Consider the following 20,698-nt stretch of genomic DNA (forward strand, 5'->3'; position numbering starts at 1 on the left):
GAATACTCCAATACTGCATATTTTTGCAAGTGCTCGAGCAAATACTGCTTCTGTCAAGATTACATCCTTTTGCATGATGCAACTTGATTTAACTATGAAAAAACCCACCAAGCATCAAGAAAGGATTTTGTCATGCTGACTGACGGTGTCTGTACAACGCTTGAAAGGCAATGCTGTGCACAAGTCTTGAGCCAAACCTCATTTCTCTTTGTTCTGCTAGGAAAAAGTGATTAAGTCCAGCAATTTAATTATTCACATGTCAGCATATATGAAAATATATTATATGAGGCAAAAATAAGGGTTTATGCACTTCTAATGGGCTTAAAAGTCAATATTTGGTACGACCACCTTTCTTCTTCAACACAGTCTGAACTCTCTTAGTCAAGTTTTGATATAATTTCTTTTAGTAGTTTTCAGGAATAGTTCTCCAGGCTTCTTGAAGGACATTTAAAGCTCTAGTTTGGATGTTTGCTGCCCCACTTAATATGATCCCACAGTGCTTCAATAATGTTGAGGTACAGGCTCTGGGGAGGCCAATCCATGACTCATACTTGTTTATTGTGTGTTTTTCTATCCAGGTATGCTTTTAAATAAGAACAAAGGAGGGAGGGGCCACAAGAAATCAGAAAAAAATAATTAACAGTGAAATTAATGGAATTAAAGAGTAAAAATAGAAAGTGATACGAAATAGAAATATTTAAATTAAGTGCACATATATTAAACATGTACTTCAGTAAAGTAAACATGTAAATATACTCAACTACATTACTAGTGATCCTGGCCATGCTCTCACCCGACAGTGTTGGGTATTGTAAGATCAGCAGTACTCAGGCCTCCCCAGGTCCCCCTCTAGGCACTCCCCTGGCTGTTGCCAATCAGATGCTTTCCAGATAACACCGCACAGAGTATCAAAATCTAGAAGCTACTTTTAGCTGCTCACTTATTCACAAGGGTTTGCCACAGCAGGCAGCTTTGCATGTTTGATTTGACAGAGTTTTTATGCTTGATGCCCTTTCTGATGCAACTGCAAAGGGATCTGACGTCACTGTTCTGCCTTCATATGTTCCATCAGTTCTGAGAAGACTATTTATTTATTATAAGGACAGGCTGCACACCATGCAGAGATCATGTTGTTTCTGTAAAAATATTATTTTATGTCTGCCAAACTGCATCATCTTTGACATTTTCTATAGATTCAACTAAAGAAATGTGAACAAATAATGTGTTTGTGTGGCAGGCTTTAAATAACAAAGCGCTTGAAGACACAATTTAAAATTGGTCCTTCGCTAAGATGTCATACCTCGAGTTAGGCAGCTTTTTCTATGCTTGAATGACTCATAGGTCAGCGTTAAATAACTGAAGATACAAACAACAATCCTCTGAAAACTGGCACGCACTGGACTGAAAAGGACTTTAAAAAAAAAAAAAAAAAAAGCAGCTGATATCCAAAAGTGGCTCCTTGGAAGCAAAATATGAAGAAATGAGGAGTGGCTCAAGACTTTTGCACCATGCTGTGGCGGTGAATACGCTGCTTTTTTGTTTCATCATCTCCAAAACTAGAGCACAACCTTCAAACTCCAGTGAATAAAATAGAATAAGGAAGCAGGGCTGAGGTACTGAGTAAAAACAGAGTGACAGATACGGTTAAAGAAGTGTAACTAAGCAGGATATGTGGCAGCTTTAAACCAAAGCAATACTGCAGCATTATACATCCTTTCAGCTCTTTAACTGAAATATGGCTAAGCATTCTGATTCCCATACTACACAGGCAACAGAGCAATCAAAATAAAAACAAAAACTTGATAATTAGACACATTTTACAGCCAATTTTAAAGTTTCTTAAAGATTCAAATCAGCACTTGTACAATTTTGAATGTATAAAAGGAGAAACAGCACATGTGGATGCGATGAGTACCTGTTTGTAGAGTAAGGTTCGGTTCTTGAGCTTGTGGCTGTTGTGCTGGGTGTAACAACGGCCCAGGGCTGCTAAGTCCTTCATGATGGAGTTAAGTGCCTCCTCGTCGTCTAAGGAAGAAAGAAGAAATGTGTCAGCTACACTCTGCGATTAAATATAGGAAGTGAAACAAAATACCTTATCTGTTTCAAATGACCTCACTTTATTGGTGACTTTACTGGCCACACACGAGCGGTCTCTGACATTTAGCGTGACCTTAGTTTTTAGTTTGTGCCAGCTCAGAAGAGCCAGTGAGGCAACACCTGGCTCTTCTGAGCTGGTTTCATGTGCGCGTTTCCATTAATGGAGAAGAATCTAGTTTATGTTTGGTACATACCTAATAAGGGTAAAATTATCTCTCTATATAAAAAACAAAACAAAACAAAAGAAACAATATTGCCTAGTATTTCTCTGAGATATGTGTGAGTCAAGTCTTTCGCTTTGATGATATGGGTAAACATAACAATGCAGGCCACTCTTAAATGCTATACTTAAGCATAGAAAAGCCACAAAAGAGACAAAGTTGTTTTAATAACGTGTATGGGCTTCATGCACGCCTGTCAAAAAGGGCGATGTGGTCACCTACAGCTTGTTTATTAAGCAGTCTAATACATATATATCAGTGGAGATATTTCAGGAGCATAGTTCAGATAAAGGCTGCCTTTCTTCAGTTACAAATGTTATAAAAAAGCGACGGTAAAAGAGAAAGTTGAAAACATGTCAATATGAAATATTTTGGGACTAAAGTGCCACATCCGTGTGTGTCATTAAAATAACCTTTAAGGTATTAAAGCCAACAATTCTCAGTTTTCTACTCCTCACTTCACCTTTTTTGACATGCTCATAAAAAAAAAAGGGGCATTCAGTTCTTTTACCATATCAAAAGTCTTTAATGGAACCCGAGTTGGTATAAGGAAGAGGTCGCTGACCTCAGCTTCTTCCTGTCTCTCAGATAATTCAAAGGTCTAGTCATGATAATAATTTTAAAAAAATGCACACGCAGGCACACACACACCTGTGCTGGGTGCAGTGCAATACAAACAGCACCTGCAGGAAAAACCGCATTCTTTAATAGAATAGGTAGGTGTGTGTGTGTGTGTGTGTGTGTGTGTGTGTGTGTGTGTGTGTGTGTGTGTGTAAAAGACCACACGGAATGAAAGCTAGAGTCATAGTAACACAGGGAGCAGATGCAGTCTGGGATGGCATTTGACCTTGCTCCTACTGTACGGGTCTTGTGGCCAGCTGTTCTCAGACAGCAGGCCAGTACACCAGGTTCACTCAGAGGTCAGGATGCACTCATGCATAAACATCATTTTACATGTCACTGTCAGACTATCTTTCTTTTTTCCTCTCATACCAGAGCCCTGTGTAACTCATATTCAAATTGGTATACTGTGTGGAACATTTTCTTTATGTATTTCTAAGTAAATGGTCTGTATTTGTACAGCGCTTTACTTAGTCCCTAAGGACCCCAAAGCGCTTTACACTACATTCAGTCATTCACATTCACACACTGGTGATGGCAAGCTACATTGTAGTCACAGCTGCCCTGGGGCGCACTGACAGAGGCGAGGCTGCCGGACACTGGCGCCACCGGGCCCTCTGACCACCACCAGTAGCTAGGCAACAGGTGAAGTGTCTTGCCCAAGGACACAACGACTGAGACTGTCCGAGCCGGGGCTCGAACCGGCAACCTTCCGATTACAAGACGAACTGCCAACTCTTGAGCCATGATTGCCCCAGGTAAGACAGTTGGAGGTCAAAGATCACAGTGGGGTTAGAACCTACCTCCTCACGACTGAATAAAGTTATTCGAGACAGAGTTTTCTATTGACACAGATGAAGAAACTGAAATCATGGTTCATACTACAGGAGTACAAAGCAACAGCCATTCATACTAATGGCACCTTTAATAACATGCTATGTTTCCCAACATAAAGGGGCCTATTTATTTCTCCTATGGCTTGTGGTGTCAGTTATGAAGCGTTACAGACCAACTGTACTGACTAATGCTGGTTTTGTGGTGCTGCAGTTGCATCTATTTGCATAGGTAGTTGCTCACAGAGACTAACCTATAAAACCTACACAAACCCCAACGGCACGAAGCTCGCCTGCTGACTCGTTGACAAGTGGGAGAGAACAGGGAAGATGTATCGACCATTTTAAACCAGCCCTTTAAAATGAAACAAGGTAACAGTAGTGGGATATTAATAAAATGCAAAACAAGTAGACAAGATATTCAATCACAAACTGGGCTCATTGATGCTAAACACGCAGCTAGCTAATTTTAGCTAATGTTAGCCACGAAAAGCTAATGGTGAAAACAGATGACACAGTCTGTATCAACCAAATATCAGAGTTAAGAATGTATTAAAAGTGTGTTTTATCTCATATTTTTTTATTTTCTCTCAACTTGACTATTTTCTTCCACCTCTTTACCCTAGCTGGTCTGAAAAGATGGCTGCCACTCCCGGAGCCTGGTTCTGCTTGAGGTTTCTTCCTGTTAAAAGGGAGTCTTTTTTTTATTCCCACTGTCGCTTGCTCACAGGGCGTCAAGGGTCTTTACCTTATAATCCAAAGCGCCTTAAGACAGCTGTTGTTGTGATTAGGCGCTATGTAAACAAAACTGGCCTGAATTTAAAGAATTCTTAATTTCAATCGGAGCTTATTTGCTCCAGCAGCTCTCTCGTTATCCACTTACGTTTACCCCGGTCCATCATCTGCCACTTATTGCACGAAATTTCAGCTGACACTTCGAAATTAGCCACATGAGCGAAGTGTGAATGACATGTTTCTCTTCTTTGCTGTGTGGTCCGGTCCCTCCACTTAAAAAGAAACTAAATAATGCCGACTGATAAGAAAAAACGGCGCCCACGGAGCAAACAGCAACAACAATATAAGTACTCTCGCATGGTGCAGACTGCACATTGGATCGCGTAGTGTCTGAAAGCACTAAAATGACTTCAAAGTCAGTATATCCAACATGAAATTCCTATCAGGCAAAAATATATATTCCTTTATGTTCTAACAACTTTATGAATACCTGTGTGGGTGATTTCTTTCTTCTTTTTTGAGAAAAGGACAGTAACTATGAGGCAGCTGAGTCATTTCTGGTAGTTTTCTCCCTTAAGGAGATTCTAGAGATAAATGGGTGTGATTTCATCTGTCTTATGTAAATAACCTGGCAAAACAACACAATGTATCCTGTCACCATCACACAAACGCACGCAAAGTGCTGTAAACTGCCCTGAGAAGACGAGAGGAGACCCGGGTACTTATGAGGTATGCTGTCAGCAGCGGTGGCTGACTAACTGTTCGACCAGGCATGTCCTCTCTGAACAGGAAGGAACTGAATCACTAAGTTCTGAACGCCGAGCTGTGCTAACCATGTTGTTCCACATCAGGATATTCATGTATTTTTGACTGACTCACAAGGGAAAAAACTCTGAATATGACAAAGAAAAAAAAAAATAAGCATGCAAAAATATTTATTTTTCCTTCTGTAGGGACAGGAAGGATTTTACATGAGAGCAAGGCTGGTTGCCATTATCAATTAATTTGCTGAATAAGCTAATTTTTGCACAAAATCCCTCAAATCCAAAGATATTCTGTTAAAATAGAGAAAAGGAATCATAATAAATAAATATGTAAACTGTTAAATATCCAAATATTAATCTTAACTCTTGCAAATATTACCTCTGTCATTCTTTCCCATTAGCACTGCTTCTCTCTTGTGATATATGCTGTTTGAGTCCAGCCCCTACAGGCTTACAGCTCCAGACTACCCTGTGCGCTTGCAGTCAAGGATACAAAACAAACAGAGGCCAGCATGTGTATATCTGTGTGTGTGTGCATATATATGTGTGTGTTTGTGCTCTCTGTAGCCTATGGATAATAGTGGAGAAGCGAGTGTGAGAGGGTTCATTGGAAAAGGGGGTGGGGGCAGTGAGAGCTTGTGAGAAATGCGTGGTGGTGCACAGAGCTGGCTCTGATGGCTGCCTATAAGTGAAGTTATTACATCACTTCCAACTGATCCACGGCCACTGCCAGGGTGAGGCCAGCCAAGGCTAACCACCAGCACAGTGGAAAGCAACCGCCACATACACCAAACACACATCACCGCCAGAAGCAGCCTCAGTGACTGCTTCAGTAACCCCATGGCAACGTGTGACCCAGAATAGTTGCAAATGTTTTGGGAAGAGGAGGGGAGGGTTGATAAATTGGGCTACCTTCAGCGCCCCCCCTCCCCTCCATCTGCTCTCGTTGTGTCTTGCGCAAAATGTGACACGCATAAGAAAAAGGGGGAATTCCAGGAAGCCGGGCAGAGCGAGCAACATTACACAATGTCGACCGATTGCTGCCCATTGCATCATCGCCCTGCATCTTTCGTCTCTTCACAGGCTAACTCTGGGAACTGCCAAAGTGGCAGTGGACGAAATAAAGCAGGAACTTCGCTTCGGGATGGGTGACAATAAAAAGGAGACGTCTTCTCGTAACTGCTGCTCGAGCTGAGGGTTTTACGGAAGCAGAGCAGAAGCTGGGAGACGAATGTAGAGCGAGACAACTCCCCCAAACCCTAAAGTTGCTTACAAAACAGAACGAGCTACGAGAGGATACGACTTCTGCAAGCCGAAAGTATTTAAGGACCAGCGAGGCAGAGCGTCTGCGTGCGTGTGTGTGAGAGTGAGAGATGCAGGCTGCCTGAATGAAGACATTGAGGGGATTTCCTGGTGCCGAGAGACGCATCATGCCAAAGGCATCCGGCAGGATTAGCGGCTGGAGCCAAACATGTCCTCACTCTGCAGCGCAGCTACGGTTCGAGCTCTGACGCACAACAAGCACATGCACACACACAAGCCAGCCATAACAAGCAAGGCGGGCTTCCCAGCTCTCACCTCGCTGTTTATCGAAACCGTGACAGAGATAATTGGACACCTAATGGATGTAATGTTTAAACCTCAGAAGTTAATCTTTCACTAAGAATAATGACCCTGATGTAATGTAGGTGGGTGTGCAACAGTGGTTGTGCAATTAATGTTTGTACAAGGTCTGTGCTGAAAGGCTTTTCACTAAACAATGTTTGCAAATATGCCCATTCAGTATCTGCAGGCCGTGGCATTCCTCTCTCAGCCTGCGTCAGCTCGGCTTAGCCCTGTCACCACTACTGTTACAGATCTGGAAAGATCTGTTAAGCAATTATATGAGGAGAGCTATTAATAGCAGTCTGATGTGTGTTAAATATGGGGAGTAGTTTTGAGCATTTTGTACATTTTTTAAAATTCAGAATTTCAGAGTTCTTTTCTTCAAAGCTCACAATCAAAGTTTTTCCTTGAATTAAAGCTTCTGAAAAGAGGAAAAAAAACAAAAAAATACCCAAGCTAGGAAATTTGCTGCAGCTCTGTTTATTTACTGAACTCTCGACAGAGCTGAAAGACTTCATACGAAGCCACGCTACAATAAGAGATGCACACAGTCTAAAAGAGCAGGAAAAGATCTACAAGAGAATTCCATAACGCCCGAGGGTAGAGGTTGCATCGCACAATTCCTGCTCCCGTTTCCAAAACTTCAATCATCTTTATAACACCTGGATCGGGAAACGCTTTCAGCCATTCACGTTGTTGCGCTGATGCATGCACACGCCAAGCCCAATGCCAAGAACAACCGCATGCGGCAACATTTATGTCAGGTGGAAAACCTTACATAACACACTGACGTGACTGTGGGGCTGATTTCTTCTTTTGTCCAGAAAGCATTACATACATTTACTGAACAGGCCTAGTATGTCATACAATTCCTGTAGTTCCATCAAGGCTGGGTGTTTACCTTGTGAGTTTCTGTGCTGTCCAGATCCATTTTGGAGACCGTCATCTGTGGAAAAAACCCATCATCATTTTGGATCACAGTGAAACCAGGTCCAAAATAAAACAACTGACAGCATATGCTGGCTGCTGATACTTTGAGTTCAGAGAATCTACTGTTTTAGTGGTGTTGAGAAACAACAACGTGCAGTGCTGTGAAAAGCATTTATCCCCTTCCAGATTTTTTGCATATTTGTCACACTTACGTATAAATACAAAATTAAATGATGATTTCATTTGTCCATGATCTAAAGAGACAGCTGTGTTTCAAAGTGTTACAAAGCCATTTCTAAGGCTTTGGGATTTCAGTGAACCACGGTGTGAGCCATTATCCACAAATGAAGAAAACCTGGCACAGTGGTGAGTGGCCAACCTACCAAAATTACTCCCAAGAGCAGATCAATGACTCATCCAGGTAGTCATAAAAGAACTCAGAACAACATCTAAGGAACTGAAAGCCTCACTTGCATCAGTTAAGGTCAGAGTACGGGATTCAACAACAAGAAAGACAATGGGCAAAAATGGCCTCCATGGGAGAGTTTAAAGAAAAAAAACCACTGCTGACCAAAGAACATCAAGCCAACGCTTTGCTGCGTCAGGACCTGGACGACTTGCCGTAGTTGATGGAACCATGAATTCGTCTCTCTACCAGAAAATCCTGAACGAGAATGTCCGCCGATCAGTTTGTGCCCTGAAGCTCAAGCTCAGTTGGGTTATGCAGAAGGTTAATGATCCAAGAAACACCAGCAAGTCCACCTCTGAATGACGCAAAAAAACAGCATAGAGGTTTTGGAGTGGCATAGTCAAAGTCCAGACTCAGATTTGATTGCGATGCTTTTGCGCGACCTTAATTTCTCCCCCATAACGATGGCACTTGAAAACCTCCTGTAATGAGTTTCGAGACCTCGGTGTGTGTCAAAAGGGATGTGGTGTGACAACCACCAGAGGAGGAGGGTGGGGGGGAAGGGTAGGCCTAGTAAGCTGCATAGGCAGAGATCACCCTCACTAACTTCTAATACACATCCAAGCATTTTGTTCTGGAAGCAGGAACCCAAGAATAGTGGGCCAAAGTTCCTCCTCTGTGATGTAAAACACTTAATTCCAGTTATCGCAAACACTTGATTGCAGTTCATGCTGCCAAGGGTGGCACAAACACTCCTCAGGTTGTGGGGACAATTACTTTTTCCACACAGGGTCAGATAGGTTTGGACGACTTATTTCCCTTAAATAAAATGGTCATTTTATTTCTTCATTAACTGCATGTTGTATTTATTCATGTCTAATATTATTTACTTTGTCTGAAACATGCAATTGTGACAAATATGCAAAGTAACTAAGAAATCAGGAAGGGTGCAAATACTTTTTCACAGCACTGCGTGCACAGCTAGCAATTTTTTTGCACAATTTAGACATACATGAGTGCATTCAGAGACAATCTTATAGAGTTTATTTAGTAGGAGATAAATAAACACGGTGCACTGGAAACATGTGCACTGTTAAAGGTTTTAAGGAGTTATGTTCTCTCCTACAACCCTCAAGTTGCCAAAATCAAGACTTCATATCTGAGGAAAGGCTTAAAAATGAGGAACAACAGAAAAAACCCCAAAACAATGCAAACTTAATGCAAAATCTGAAAATAACTGCCTTTTCTTTCCCTCTTCTTTTTTTTTTTTACACTTTGCTTTTACATGTGTTGTTTTCCTCTGCACTGTTCCTGCCAGAGGAAGTGTGAGAGGTGTGTATATTCCCAGTAAGCAAGCATGTTTCTGTACGTACACAGCGCAGCCTAAAGCAACACGCTTTCAAACGCTACTCACCCATGTTTACTGTCATCATCAGGAAGTGGCCCTGTTGAACTCGAGCACGGAGCTCAACTTCTCTCTGCTGCTGAAGACTTCACCCTGAGAGAGGCAAAAACAAAAAAACAACAAGGTTTCAACATCCAAGAACTGTGCCATTTTCTTTCAGCGAGGCGCGCATTATTTCTGAGAGTGCACAAAAACAAAGACAAAACAGGACGCAGGTGGTAGTATCAACACAGCGCGTTATTTTTCCACAACGGTGTCACTGCTTGTGTTTTTTATTTGTTCTTTTTTTATTTAAACTGGTCTCCTGAGATTGACATATCCTCTACTCTGAAAAATAGCATGAAAGCCATTAGTCATAGTCCCGTGAAGGCCCCCGGTGTGTGTTTACTGCCACCACAAAAACCGCAAGACGGCATCAGCGAAGGAATCCCTCAGCGTTTGGTGATAAGGGCACCACACGCCCTTGAGATGTGGCGCTGAAGCGGCGAGCCAGGAGCGGAGGTTTGCCCGAACACCTGCCGCAAGTAAAGACCTTGAGAATTTCCAAAACAAAGTAGGTGAACACAGAGCAGAGAATCTGTACTCGCATCCATATTTTGTGTTGCAATCAGCACAGTGAGTGAAAAATTGATTTTTGATTTTTCCAACGTGCAAATATTTCTCACGCAAAGACTGCAGGAAGCATTTGTTTGTTCTTTGAATGCAGCCTGTGCAACAAAAAAAAAAGAGGAACAGGAACTAGCGCCTCAGCTGCTCTAAACGGTGTTGTGGTATTTGAATATTTGCAGTGGTTGGGACTTCAGCGTATTCCCCATTACAGCATCAATCACAGAGCCATAGAAGGTATTGTGCCCACTTCAGAAATCCAAAAAAGGTCAAGACCTTTTTAAAGCTATGTTTACATCCATTTAAAGACAGCCTGCAGCTTGAAGAAAAGCAACTGTGCTCAAACATAGCATGATATTATTTTTTAGTAAATGCTAAAATACACTTCTAGTTATGAGTGATTGCTAGTTACATGGGATATTCAATCTTAATTGAAGCTTAGATTGCTAATGTTAGCCACATATTACCTAGCAGCTCTGGGTATTTAGATGAAGCAAAACTACATTTTAGTTTTACAAGTTCTTCTCGCAATAGAGGGTTAAAAGGTTCTTTTGGCTGAGCAATCGGAGGCATAGCTGCTAATGGCTGCTCGTTGCTACACACAGACAACACAAAACTCACAGCTACTGTTGTCAGTGGCTACAGTCTGACACTAGCAGAGTCACCAGTGACACACTTGATGTCAGTTTTGGCTAAAATCCCTGAGTAATGCTGCTCTAATTCCTTGCAGTAAACTCAACAATCGCATGGTAAACGAGACGGTCCAGCTCAAATCAGAACACCACAGTGAAGAGAAGAGCTAATACGGGAAACAAAACAGCAAACACGAGTCACAGAAGGAAATTAAAACATAAAAGAAATCCAGTTTGTGTGTTTTCACCTACGCCAAAGTCTGTGTTACCCCAAACACTCAGCCCAGATAAATGCTCCGGCGTGCCTGCAGAGACACAAACACTTTCTCTTTGTGTCAGCCAGAAAACTTTTCATAAAAGCAATAAAAAGCGGCCACTGGAGCAATTTACAGCCTGAGGGGTAGAGTCACAGGGTGCCAACAGAGTTTGAACAAGGGAACAGACAGGGTACTGCTGTCAGTGCACTCGCGTCACACGAGCTAAAAAGCTGGAAAGCTGAAACTTAAAGGAAATGTGGAAGAGCAAGGGTGCTCTAAATGTGTCGTGATACGAGCGTTAAATTTGGCTGAATTCACTGGATAATATGATTGCAAAGAAGTAATATATTCAGTGTGTTTAGTACATCTGGTGTAAAGACGAGGAGCGTTATTAGGAAAGGGAATACGAGCAAAGCTCTGCTTGTACGGTGCCGTTGACCACACATGAAAGAGACGATGAGCCGCGAGACAGGTGGTCTCCTAACACCACGTCGCCCAGTCTGTTGATGCCACGCACAAATGCACGCACGCACACGGGAACAGAACAGCCTCTGTTTTATGCCAGCAAGTCACCAGATGGGCCATCTGCTTCCCTCCTCTGCCCAGCATGATGCCAGGCTAGTGGTACCCACTGATCGCAAGCCCAGCTCTCCACACACTTCTTGGCAGGCGGGCAATGTGACAGCCCCGCTTGTTGAAGATCAAATGCTAATCGCCACTCGCTCTTGTTGCTCAGCAGCCACATGTCTTACGAGAGGGGACTGTCAAGTCTGTGCGCTAGATGGGCTGTGAGGAAAAGCATGCACCGAGCCTGCAAATGCTCCAGAAGTGTCTGAAACGCTGTGACGCACTCCACCGTCAAGATATGGGGAGAGAGAGGGGAAAAAAACTGAAAAAAAAATCAGCAGTCAGGCAGGCTAATGTTTCGCTGGCAGATACCTCTCCTTTGTCACTACATAAGAGGACAGCGCTTTATAGAGAAATAACAAAGCAGAGCTAAACTCTTCAACCTCACACATCAAGTTTTTATTTTTTATTTTAATTTTAAAAAGGGCATTACAGCCAAAACCATGCAGCTCGACGTGTACATGGTTGCGAGCATGTACACTAACCTTCTACAGGTCTATGACATCACTCTCCAACTAAGTAACTAAGTGGGCCACATCTCTGAGGGAAACACCCTCCTAATTTAGACTAGAGAAAGTGAGAGGTCTGTCCTCCAGCTGCCTGATAGCCAAAGCAGCATGATCTCATATGTGACATCACTCTTGACATGGAGTCCCAGAGAAATCACCATTTCAGGGGTCAACCTCTAGATTTTTTTTTTCTTATTTGAGTGGGGTGATTGCTGGGTTTCCACTCTCCACCAATCACAGAACAAGAAATGGATCCACAGACATCAGAAGAGGAAGTGATCAGTAATGAGATATAAGAACGTTGTGGCAGTATACCTAAGCACCAGGCTATTCTGGTCCCTTTTATTCTTCCTGTAATTCTTCTCATCATACAGTCAGCTCAGCTCAGCTTGAAGAATGGAAACGGGGAGAAAGAGACATCCAAAGATAACACACACAGTTAAACCCAAATACCTCCACAGTTTCCGATGCATTTTTTCCTTCAGTTCCAACAACGCTTGATATGAAAAACGTGAAACCGCTTATGTTGTGCAAGTAATCAAAGTGACACCAGCTAATACAGGCAAGATGTTACAGGCAGTGATTAATTACACATTCAAGTTTCAGGAGTCTGCTAAATGATTTCCAAATCATGTGGGAGTTATTGGAACGGATCTGAAACAGTGGACAAAATATAGTCCTGTTACAGTGTAGCAACAGTACTGCCTGTTATAACAAAAGCAAAGGTCGTAATGGAGGTCGCTGTATCCAAAATAAGGTTAAAACAAACACCTTTTACTGTTAATGAAACCGCACAATGCATCGCAAGCCTGACATCATAATACCCGGTGGACCGTCTGAATTGCAACTCCCGCAGGAAGTGCAGGGTGATTAAGCGAGACGTGGCTATTTAGGTGACTTACGCTTTTTAAAAAGGTCAGCAGCAGGGGTGTCCTGTCTGCTAAACGCTTGCCAAATTGTGTTGTGGCCACCCCGCATGAGTCAGAGGGTTATGCTTGCTGATTCTGGGAAGTAAGACAATACCTTATGTCCTATTGCTCAATAAGCCCACTGAGGGGTTTCTATGCAGGGACACAGTTGAGGACCTATGGGTGGTGGAAGACACGTGTGGGTGGGAGAATGTCATTCTGTGTGGGGCCTAAGCGCTCTTTATCATAACCTTGGTTCCCCTTTCTTTGTCTCAGGAGAGTTATTGCTGAGAAGAGATCTAAGCCCTTTAGTGGAACAACAGGCTTAATGATTGTGTGCTACAGCACATCAAGAGGATTTTTCCTGTCCTCCAGCACTAAATCTACGGTTTATTTCAAATAAAGGAAATTTCCCGTTGGACGTGAAGCCATTATTTATGCATCTGTGCCTTTTGTTTCAACTGTAAATGCCTGTACAGTTAGAGACGCTGCGCTGGAAGGTCAATGACTAAACTTATCTCTTTGTACAAATGAGTGCTATAGGTGGTTTATTAAGAGGGAAAATAAAGGGGAAATCACCAAGTATGAATCTTACCAGTTGCTCATTTTGGGTCAAAAAGTAATTTTTTTTTTATAAATCTTGGTCATACTATATTTCAAAACGAAGGACTATCCATGGTGTGAAACCACATGATTGGTGGCTAATTTGGTGGCTAAACCAAGGAGCGTGTAGTCTCACATTCAGACCCACTGCTTCATATTGCACACGATTTTAAGCAACTAAGACGGAGACTAAAACGTTTACATCGACACTATAAAAAAGGACTTCCAAAACAAGCAGATTTCATGCAGCACCACCATTTAAAAGTTTCATTTTAACCTGCAAAACCCAACAGCTTTCCCTTCATCTTACATAGGAATGTACCGATTGTGAAATTCTAGGCAAACACCGAAGCTTAAAATAGAAATCTGGCCAACAGCCAACGTTGATATCGTGATCTTTGTTTATTCTACTTCAGTTATTATGCAATGGCTCACTTTGTTCCAGAAGAACCAATAGATTTTCATTGTACGAATGAATATCACTGTTCTAAAGTCGTTCAGTCCTTTATCACACCATCTTGGAACATTCAACTAGGGCAAAACTGATGTAATGCAACAGATAACAGATGATGTGCATGGTTAAAATGATCTGTTAACCAACCGAATGCTAGCATACCATTTTCAGCATGCAGGGTCAACATTATATCAATTTCCTGAAGCCAAATTTCTTAACACTGTCAGTGTTCAATGGTATAAAAGAGACATTACCAGCAAACGTCAGGCTTTATAAATCTGGAACTAGTCGAGGTTTAGCATGTTTGCCGGATCGAACGCTGGCTTGAAAGTTTAAACTTTCATTTCGTCACTTCTGTTTGCGGCAATCTGAGAAGACGGTACAAATGTTGGGAGAAAGGGGTATAATCAGAACCTAAAGAGGTGTATGAAGTGGAGCTCAGTGTATTATCTTCACCCAGTCCAGTGCTACCAATCAGATTCCAGCGTAAGATGATCTTCCTCATTGATAGTGATGGCTCTGTTAGCTAGGAGATAAGTAGATCTGCCCTCCATTATCATCAACCGCACAGCAGCGGCTAAAAATAGCCAAAAGAAAGAGTGGTTTCTCCTGCCATCCACAATGCATCCACTCCCTGGATCACCAGACCCATACTCACCACCCGAGAGAAATCTGTACGATCTGTAAAGTAAGCTGTATTTTCCGTTACGAGGTGACATGCTGTTACAAGCACATTCATTCATTGTGTTTCTCCACCCACAGGCAGTCATGCAGAGACAGCTCGTAGACTTAAACCCATTTCACGAGACAGAATGTCAAACAGCTGTGGTTCAGGAAGACTAAAGGAAGTGTTTCGGCTTTGCCAGCAAGCTGTTTATCCATGAAGAGCGTCTCGGTTCCTGGCTTTTGATGCTCACAGAGGCTAAGTAAGTGCGACAGTGAAGAATCCAAAAGCAATGTCATAATTAAGTTTCAAGAGTCGATCCAAATCTCTGCAACAAACTGCAAACTGGCCTCAATTCTGTTTATAGGGATAAACCTTTGCACATGGAAAACAATGACACCTGCCTTGTGTAGCATTTTACATAACTGTGTACACACAAGCCTCAACATGTATGACCTATGGCTTTCTGCTCTCTGACCGCCTGTCCTTGCAGCCTCGGGCTCTGCTGCTGCTGACGGCATTGTCCTTACAGTCAAACAAGCCGTGCAGACAAAGCTCAATCAGGACAACTTCCTCTTGGTTTCTGGAGCAGCGGGGGCCAGACCTCACTGCACTTTCACAGATAAAGTAAGCTGACCCAGACTAACTCCTTTCACTTTGTCCATATATCTGCTTGTCGTAGGCTCACTTTACAATCGATCAGAGTCGTATTTTTTCCCCCCGCAGCTACATCGTGACACAGCATGTCCAAACATGTTGCAACTGTGTCCGATATGAATGAAAATGAGAGGCTTAAATTTATCTATGCAAACTAGCAGCACGTAATGGTAATACTACTCTTAGCAATGTGTGGCAAAGGAAGCACTACACACCTGTATTTGTCCAGCGTCAATCTGTGTTCTTTACACATGACGTGTTAACACGAGCTGTGCAACAACTGTTATCTTGAAGTCGATTTACAGATTTTTCATGGATGTCTGGGTTTGGCTGGGTAAAGACTGAAAACAGTCCCAAAACCACTAAAGCATTTTTAGTGAATCTTTCCACTGAGGCTGTATATTTTTCTTTAAGCATGATCTCTTTGTATATTTGCCTATAGCTGCTTTGGTTTTGAGCTGCTTCCGAGTTCCTGCTGTGGAAATATGTAGCTGCCACTATCAGGCTTTGCCGTAGAGATGGCGAAATCTATGTGGCTTTTAATTCACTTTGCAAATACAGTACATAGAGATCAGGCCAAAGCCCTTTTTTAGTCACACCAGATGACACGGTCTTTGTTTCATTCAACCTCAGAGTGATTCACCAAAGCCTGAAATGCTTTTATGAGTCTTTTACTTTTGAATGATGTCTTTCACCAATCTACTAGACAGACCTGGCAGAGCATGGTGACTTAAACTTCTTTAGAAAGAGTCACGGTGTTGGTATTAAACATTTTTATTATGAGCCTGAAATAAAAACTCCAGTGCTCCTGAAAACTTTCTCTCCACTCTGCACCTCAAAGCCAGGATTTTGGCTTTCAAGTGAATCTGCCAGACATGGACTCAGCTCAGATTTTATGGGTAGTCTATTAAAGAATGAAGGAAATCAAAAGGGCAAAACTATAGCCGAAGCTCAATTCCACATTTTTAAACTGCACTCCTTTCCATTAACGGAACTGAAAAAGGTTTTCTTTGTCTTCTCTTTTGGTCCATCACTCTTCACACAGTATTCATGTCTTAGTCTACAAACTCTGACTTCATACATTAAAAGTTTAAATGTATATTATAAAAGCTGCCAAACCAACAGTTGGTTTTTGTAGTCACCAGATTTTTGAGAAACACATCTGAAACTGATCTGTTTATATCTGGTCTTTGCAGATATAAACAGTGCTGCACAAAATACCCCTCATTTCTTTATATTTTGCTTTGAAGGCTTTCTTGTAATTTTGAAGTGGTCTTGAGCAACAGTTCTCCAGGCTTTCTGGAGGCCTTTTTAAAGTTTTTCTTTCGACATTGGTGCTTTTTCACAGATTTTCAGTCCAGTCCTTGAACTTGAAGAATGTTTTTTTTTGTTTTGTTTGTTACATTACTTAACGCTGACCTATAAATCACTCTGTATACATACAGTATAGCAGACAACTTAGCAAAGAAAAACATTTTAAAATGGTATCTTCTGGCACTTTGTTACTATCAGCACACTGGAAAAAAAACATAATTTGTTCCCCTTTCTTTAGTTGAATCCACAATAAAATGCCAAAGATAACACAGTGTGACAGGCGTAAAATAGTATTTTGGCACCAAGAAAGTGATTCCAAACGAGTCATTTGCTGAAAACTTGGCATAATTCAGGATGTTGCGCAGTTTGTTCTTAAACATTTTTGACAAAACTGGACAAGAAGAGGACAAAACAAGAAGCAGCAGATGAACAGTACCAGGAAGTCACGTCTTTAACAAATCCATCAAAGAACCTGACGCGGGACCTCAGAGATGTATCTGGACCTTGGATGGATCTGATCCATCTACTGTTTGCTGAAGCCTCATCAGAAATGGTCTCAGTGGAAGAGTGGCTGACAAGAAACCATTCTTAAGGAAGGTAAACGGGGAGGAAAGGCTACGTTACGCAAGAACTGGACTGAAACATCAGTGGCAACAGGTCTGACGGAGTGATGAATCCAAATTTGAAAGTTCTGGTTCAAATTGTTGTCAATATGTAGAGAGGGCGCCAGGACACAGGTACAACAGTGACTATTTACAGTATTGTTTGCATATGTTTGCTCATTTTAATAGATCGCTGCACCCGCTGCACTTTCATTGCAAAATATCAAGAAATGAGGGGTAGCTCAAGTTTTTTGCACAGTACTGTACATACAGTATAAAAGAGTTGTTTAGACATAGGAAAAAATAATGGGGTTATTGTCTATTAACTTTGCAGCACTGCACTTCACAAACTAGACTGCGATTCACCATGAAGACACAGTTTGACTTTGCACTGTCTCCTCAGTTGTAACGCTACTCTGCAACATGTGCTCCAGGACTCACTGCAGAGTATTACTGACACGGGATTCTGAGCGGCTCTGCTGGATAAACTATGTGATCGTCACGACAAGTATCAGTTTCTGCATTATGGTCTGTAAAGGGAAAAGTTGTGTTATTAGAAACGCCTAAGAATAAATCCAATAAATCCCTGACAGGCCATTTTACTCTAGTAGGTTCCCGCCACACTCTGTGCCACCGGGACAACATTGCCTCGATAGCACATACATGAACACTCACGCTCACTCGGTGAAAACAACAGCAGCCATGTTATCACAGCTGGTAATCAAGCAATATAAAAAAATATATTAAAAAAAACATGGATTCAAGAGAAACTAATCCTCCCATCTCTCTGTGAGTCACAGTAACCTTTGAGAGGCCAGCTTTTCCTCAGTGGGCATCTGGAAAGCAGTGAAGCTCCTGTGAATTCAGCATATGATAGCACGGGTTTACGGTCATCGTGGAGCGGCCAGCGTGAGGTAAAGGAAGCCGTGATGCTGAACTAATGACCGGCAAAGCCTCCCGTGTGACACTGAGAGGTGACACCATGATGTTAAAAGGAGTGAACATAACTTTCTCATAAGTAAACTGCAGGGGGGGATGATAATGTTAATATTAATAATAATAATACAATCTGCATGAGCAAACTCTGTAGCACATGACATACTCCCATGCAGTACTCAAAGGTTTTTCAGATTAAAATGAGACGCTGTGAAACTCTGCTTAACAGACTTTCACTTGTTTTTTTTTCCCCTCCCTGACCTTTGTCTTCATTAGTCCCATCAAAATGCAATTAATAACCCAGCACGTTTGTCTCTGGCACCATTCACTGTGGGATTCTGTCCTCTTATCAGCACAGTGGTTTGTTTTGCTAGAGGCACGCCAGCCATATCTGTGGGTGGTTTCCACTTGACAGTTTGACTCTCACTTTAAGGCTATTCCTGAGCTCCAGGGCACGCCACGGCGATGATGAACTCATCCATCAGGGTGCCGCTCAGGCTCCTTCTCGTGAGTGCACTTCCTATTGATTTGATTTGATGAAGACGGTGGCCTCATTAAGATGTAATTTAGCGCATCATCTCAGAGATCTGCCGTCTCTGGATGAAGCTCACCTGCATCCTCGTCGCTTTCTCACCGCCTCAGGAAGGCAGAAAAATCTCCTCGAAACCAAAAACAAAAGGGCAGGAAACCAAAAAAGTAACACACGAAGGACTTTTCAGGACAAGAACACTGAGGTTTCCTCTTTTCAAGAAAAACACCAGCTAAAGTAACCACAGTGAATCACAGAGGACTGGAAAACTGACAGCAGAGAGAGAGAGAGCGAGGAAGGACACGGGCTATGAATGACTCTACAATCACATATGATGGCAATGACTTTCCAGCAATAAGACATGCAATTTATGTCCTTAGACGTTGCTCAATCCATGTGGAAGAGTGCTGTGCACTGGAAACGACCACTTAGCAAAAAGCAAACTTCCCCCCTCCCCACTATTTTCTTTTTGTTGCAACAGAAACAGTTTGTTGTGTCTTTAAAACTTTATTGTGTCTCCTTCCTTGTCCAAATCCAAATTCAGCAACATAACAGCTGCACTGAAATCACCTGGAGGCTCTCAAACTAACACTTTCCACTTGCAGGAAGGCCTACCTGTAAATGCACTGCACATGATTTGTGTTACGAGCACTCACTTAAAAAGAAGCTATAATAACATCACTAATATCTGCAAATCTACTGTACTGTTGTCGAGTTTTATTTCCTATAAATGAGAAATAATAGTAACAAGCGGTGCTCACAATCAGGGGGAAAAACCCACAGTGGTTCTTACCTTGTTATCTGTGTGTGCCCATGATCCAGTTGCGGCTGCAGGATTTTTGAAGATGAACTGATTGTGGGCTGTAAGTTATTACAGACACGCGACAGGAAGAGCGGAAAAATCCCAACAGATGCGGAGAAAATCTTCCAAAAACAGTGAGCTGATATCCGGAAACTGCGCTCTGGACTAAGCGCAGAAATAACAACATGAACAAGCTGCACTCAGGCGCAAAGATATTCTTATTCTTCTTTCAGAGGTGCATAAATCCAGAGTGGAGTGGACAGAGGGGAATAACCTGCAGTGGCCGATGTGTTTCAGAGTAAAGTTTTTTCTTCTTCTTCTTCTTCGCCCTGCGCTTTGCTTGTCTCAACACACACTACGGAGAGGAGAGAGAGCCGAGTTTCACCCCGGAGCTGCGCCTCTGATGTCAGCAACAACGTGAGCTCCAGGAAGTGGTGACGCTGTCCGGTGGTGCGTTTCCACGGCAGCGGCTTCAAACCTCAGAGAGTACCGCCCCACCGTGGACATCAGGGGCAAGTACATATTGTCCTGTGCTCCTCCGCTCTGTGTCGCAAAGTTCAGGTGGACGGAGGTGCTGTGCTATACTGCAAGTACTGCTATCGATCCAATGCCAAGTAAACACATGGGGCGGCAGTGATGATAGCAATGTCAATACTTTTAACTTATAAAGGCAGCTGACCTCTCCGGGCCACCGTACATTAGTGCTGTGAGATACTGCAGGTTTTTGGTATTGATCTGATACCAACCTAACATATAAAAGCAGCTTGTGTAGGGGAGGGCAGTGTGTCATGACTTGTGAGATTAATCATCATCAATTTGCAAATATGGAATTTTTAATTACCACTAAAACACTGAATTTTACACATTTTTTAATTTTGCCTGCCTCTAAAGCACTGTGGGTCCACTTCTGTTGCTGTGTGTTGTGGTGCTATAACTGTGACAGTTAACACAAAACACAATTAAAGCTACATGCTGAAC

The 20,698-nt window shown here is 42.3% G+C and overlaps 1 protein-coding gene and 1 long non-coding RNA gene across 6 annotated transcripts in view; one reads left to right on the forward strand and one right to left on the reverse strand.

The window, feature by feature from the left end:
- The window catches only part of map3k22 (mitogen-activated protein kinase kinase kinase 22), a 38,576-nt gene extending 18,424 nt beyond the window's left edge, over nucleotides 1–20,152 (reverse strand). Inside the window, exons 1-4 of one of the 5 annotated variants that reach the window (XM_005448869.4) lie at nucleotides 19,712–20,152; nucleotides 9,630–9,713; nucleotides 7,778–7,822; nucleotides 1,916–2,025 (exon numbers count right to left, since the gene is read on the reverse strand). In XM_005448869.4, coding sequence (XP_005448926.1) covers nucleotides 1,916–2,025; nucleotides 7,778–7,822; nucleotides 9,630–9,648 — 174 coding nt within the window. In that variant the 5' untranslated portion in view covers nucleotides 9,649–9,713; nucleotides 19,712–20,152. Of the gene's footprint in view, nucleotides 1–1,915; nucleotides 2,026–4,393; nucleotides 4,438–4,655; nucleotides 4,820–5,650; nucleotides 5,781–7,777; nucleotides 7,823–9,629; nucleotides 9,714–19,711 lie in introns of those variants that run through there. The other 4 variants (XM_005448868.4, XM_005448871.4, XM_005448870.4 and 1 more) reach the window with 4 other exon arrangements.
- Nucleotides 5,868–19,701, forward strand: LOC102075683 (uncharacterized). The gene is made up of 4 exons (XR_001225348.3): nucleotides 5,868–6,769; nucleotides 14,979–15,142; nucleotides 15,374–15,507; nucleotides 17,788–19,701. It is a non-coding gene; the product is annotated as an uncharacterized LOC102075683 (long non-coding RNA).
- Nucleotides 20,153–20,698: the final 546 nt, after the last annotated feature.

Source organism: Oreochromis niloticus, linkage group LG9 (assembly GCF_001858045.2).
Source record: "Oreochromis niloticus isolate F11D_XX linkage group LG9, O_niloticus_UMD_NMBU, whole genome shotgun sequence".
Classification (NCBI taxonomy): Eukaryota; Metazoa; Chordata; class Actinopteri; order Cichliformes; family Cichlidae; genus Oreochromis; species Oreochromis niloticus.